A 4,245-nucleotide genomic window follows, 5' to 3' on the forward strand; every position below is an offset into this window, starting at 1 on the left:
ATATCACAGCTGTACAGTATTTTTTCTGTTAAACAAGTAACAAACAATAAAATGATTTCTTACAATATGGTTAAACCCTATGGTGATGATCATACACTATACATGAAGCTCCACCTGTACATTTGTACAACGTCTTACAAACTAAAAATGTCACTATTGCTGATAAATATTAATAAAACCGTTCCCTCCTTTCTTTCTCTGATAGAGCTAGAGTGTTGTAAAAAAAATCAAATCTGAACAGTGAGTTTTTTTTATAATTTACAACTTCTGTATTTTTCAAGAAAATAGAAAAAAGTCTTCATGCACTGGGCAGCTACTAAAAACGAAGGCTTTTTGTCATCGTTTGTTTACTTGCAAAAAAAAGTCTGGTCTTCCGAAGGAATGGCTTGCTCACTGCTTAAAATACAATTTAACCGTCCTTGCATCTTCAGGTGAACTTTTAATAAATATACATTAATTTGTGTGGCTGTACAGATAAAGAAAGGACACTGTTGGAACTACCTGGTGTAAGCCCTCTCCTTTTTAGATTTCTCCAGAGCTTTGTCCATGGTTTTCTCGTTTTCTCCTCTGCATTTAGGACAGTACCATTTGCCCTTGGGTTTGTGGTTGAGACCCACACAAGAGAAGTGAAACCATTCGATAGGACACTCGTCGTTGTCACAGCCTATCATTTCTCCATAAGAGACTTGGTTGCACAGGCAGTAAGTGGGCTCATTGGGATCAATAGGTAGATCTGCAGGAGAAGCTTCTCGTTCTGCCTTAGCTTTAGACCGTTTCTTTTTCTTTGAGGTTTTAGCTTTCTTCTCCTTTGGTGTACCTACTGTGCTGTCGTCGTGATCGTGATTGCTGGATGCATTTTCTCGATTCTCATTGTTTCTCTGTCTTCTAGACCTCTTGGTGCTTGGTTTCTCTGCCTGTGTTGTCCCGTCGTTCCTAGACTTATCCAAGGAAGATTTGCTGTTGTCGTTGTTTTCTGTGCAGTTTTCGAAAAGCTCGACGTGACTGTCTACCTGCCGGGTCCTGTTTTCCACCAGCTCTACCATCTGATTGACGATTTGAATTTTCTCGTCGCCCAGCTCCTGACTTCGGATCAGAGCTCGCTGAATGTAATGGAGGATCCGCCTGCGCTGCACTGCATCCGTTTCCTTCTTGTGCTTTTCGTAATATTCATCCAGCTCCTTCAGGATCTCTGAAAAGCAAACATTAATGAAGTCACAATATACCTACAGATTAAAATAGCAAGGAAAAAGCAAAACCGATCATTGTGGTTGCAAAGATCGAGTAACTGAATAATAATAGAAATGCAGTAGCACTGCACTAAATCAGTGACATCAATACTGCACGGCAAGTCAGCTATAAAAACACTTCACAGCTTTTGAAAAGAATCACTGACTAACAGCCGTGAAAGAAACAAATAAGGAAACTAAAAAGTGTAATTAACAATTGGTCGATATTCCAGTACTGTAACCGAAAACGTCAGCAATAGAGCAATAAGTCACTTTAATTCCGAATTTAATAGAAATGACCTTTAAAGAAAACAACATTTACTACAAAGCACTAAAATATAGGAAACATTTCAAAGAAGGATATATATTCGCACGAAAAAAGGAAGTATATCATGCAAACTGGGGACCAAACAATTAGTTCATTTAAAAGGTCGATACTTGATTCTTTGTTAACATGATAGTTATTTCTGCTTTAAGGCGACGTGAGTGCAATATGTCATCACAAGCTGTTAAGGTGCACAAAAAAGTCACCCAATTCTTGTTGCATACTTCATCAGTCTTTCTCCGCAACTACACATTTTGATTGGACTACATTTGAGACAATTATTAATATATAGACGATGTGTAGATTTCAGGTTGCCTTGTCTGAATCGTAAACAGCTAATTTAAGAAAGTGTACTTCACGTTAGGATTAAATACTGTAATGAACTGTTGCTTTGCTTTTCTCGCGGGTCTTTAGATTCTGTACCCACGTTTGGGGTACACAATCTCACATAATATCTCAAGCAGCTGAAAGGACGTGTGTTACTTTCGAAATAGTAACTGTTGCCTTGTACAGTTCAGACTTTTAGGGAGTATGTTTTTTTCCTGAAAGTGTTCAATAATCGGGAGAATTACGTCCAATTTTATCATAAATTGCGCACAAGAAACGCGTGCGTAGACTATAAAGCCTTTGTGCATAACAGATAATTTCCTGTTTAATGCATAAACTATGGGATTCTCTAGAATACTACACATCCTAAAATGGAGAATAACACAATGTTATACACTCGGTAGCCCGGGCGGCACGTTACGTATATAACGCAAAGAGGAACCCAGCCCGGAGAGGCGACGGCAGGGACCTTGACTGACATCTCGACTGTCCAATCAGTGTCCCATCACCCAGAGCAACGCGGATCGCGGACCCAATAGACGCGCGGGGTAGGCGGGACCTGCTCCTGCTCGTTTATATGCTACGTCATACGCAAAGCCCGCGGGCGTGACGTGAGGGCGGGCCGTTCCGCGCTGGTTGACAGGAAAACGGACCTATCAGGAGGCGGCAGCCTGGGATCCAACATTCCAAAGACAACAAGGAAATCACATGAGAGCCAATGCGAGGGGCGGGGGGCGGGCCCTCCCGGTGAATGCTAATGAAGGTTACGTATATATTGAGGCTGTAGCGCATCTACAGTCAAGCGCGGTGGGTGCGCTCACCAACAGACAGGCGCGCACTACAGCTGCGAGCTCTGTTCTCCCCTCTCCAATAACGCACCAAACCACATTGCACTCTCTTATTCTCCAGCTTTGGCAAAGCACGCTCAAACGTTAAGAACCACACACAACTTCTTGCACCCTCTTCTTTGCGATTGCTGCCCGATATTTTCCAGATTCAAGGAGAGTCTCGATCAATGCGCTACTTCCTCAGCCCTCTCTCCCACCCCCCCGCTTCTCCCCATAAGCGTCCTGCAAGAACAGTAAAACTGTTCCTTATGCGACTCCAGAAACAAAACCTCCGAGACAAAGGCCCTCAGAAGACGACCGCTGTCTTTTTTTCTGCCGTAAATATCCATATTTAAATGGCTCTAGCTCAACACCAACTCATTTGCGTTACAGCAGCTGCTCTCAGCGCGAACTGATCGCCAGCCTCTAGTTTCGACAAACCACATAAACAGGAGGGGAAATCAGCACTCGAGCAGCTGACTGGAGCTTCGACACAGATTCGTTTCAGTAAAAAATTGTTAGTTTGAACCTTTTTCGTGCTGTAGGTGCCCATAGTAAAACACTTCAGCCGATACTACAAATCCACCATTCATCTTCAATCGCGAAAAAACATGACCCCATTTTTAAGATGCATGTAGTAGTTTTAACAGCGTAACCTACATGCAGGGTTTTTAAATGTTATCTTTTGGTGCCGATTGTGATATTACGAACGGAAAACAAAACCCTGCCCACCACCAAACAGCTCTACAGCCCTGCTGACACTACAGCCATCATGGACCTGGCGGAATACTGTACATTGCCGAATATAGTTTACATCTCTGCCATACTCGAGCTTCTTGTTGCCGCTAACCTTCTCTACGACTGTTACAGATTAAAAACATTAAAACGCATTTCCTTTCACGATTGTCTAACGATATTTATTCTTGTTTCTGTCAAAATGGCTGTGTTATAAAGCTGATCTTTTGTTCCGCCCCACACTGACGTTGCAGTTCACTCTTCTTTTTCCAACATGAAACTAAATGAATGATCAGACGGTTACAAAAGACAGGCAGAGCCAGCTTCTCCCTCCTTACCTTGATATTTTGCATCGATTTCCCTCATCAGAGAGACGTTTCTCTGTAGATCAAAAGGCAGAGACTCGATTGAATCCAAATAGTCCTCCACATAGTTCACAACGTGTATCTGGTCTCCGTTTGCAGGACTCAACATCTTCAAAGCTACATTTGTTGTTTTTTTTCCCCTCACTACTTTTTTTGCCACGAAGGTGGGAGGGGGGTTAGTGGGTGGCGGTGGTGGTGGTGATAGTAGTGGCGGTGGCGGTGGTAGTGGAAGGAGAGCCCGTCAAGAAAGTGTGCAGAATTGGAGCCCGCCCGTTTCCAGAGAACCCCTTTAACAGGAGAGGGAAACGTGAATTAAAAGCCCCTCCAGAGTGTGAGTGCCCGCGCAGGCTCACTCCCTCCCTCCCTCCCTCGCAACTGATCCAAATACTGATGCACTTGATCCAACGTGGAAAAAGCGAACCAGTTTCAAACACTTGGGA

At 43.3% G+C, this 4,245-nt stretch overlaps 1 protein-coding gene across 1 annotated transcript; it reads right to left on the minus strand.

Annotated features, from left to right (window-relative positions):
* Positions 1-241: 241 nt before the first annotated feature.
* Positions 242-3,970, minus strand: ing1 (inhibitor of growth family, member 1). The gene is made up of 2 exons (XM_007891774.2): positions 3,779-3,970; positions 242-1,189 (listed from the first exon to the last, which is right to left on the minus strand). The coding sequence occupies exons 1-2, from the start codon at positions 3,912-3,914 to the stop codon at positions 498-500; spliced, it is 828 nt and encodes a 275-aa protein (XP_007889965.1). The 5' UTR covers positions 3,915-3,970; the 3' UTR covers positions 242-497.
* Positions 3,971-4,245: the final 275 nt, after the last annotated feature.

This window comes from Callorhinchus milii, unplaced genomic scaffold (genome assembly GCF_018977255.1).
Source record: "Callorhinchus milii isolate IMCB2004 unplaced genomic scaffold, IMCB_Cmil_1.0 Scaffold4, whole genome shotgun sequence".
Classification (NCBI taxonomy): domain Eukaryota; kingdom Metazoa; phylum Chordata; class Chondrichthyes; order Chimaeriformes; family Callorhinchidae; genus Callorhinchus; species Callorhinchus milii.

Bases quoted from the DNA above. Each gene is read 5' to 3' on its own strand.
- ing1 (XM_007891774.2), bottom strand. From the start codon at position 3,914: ATGTTGAGTCCTGCAAACGGAGACCAGATACACGTTGTGAACTATGTG. The intron at 1,190-3,778 runs GTAAGGAGGGAG...TTTGCTTTTCAG, and splicing joins AATCGATGCAAAATATCAAG to AGATCCTGAAGGAGCTGGAT.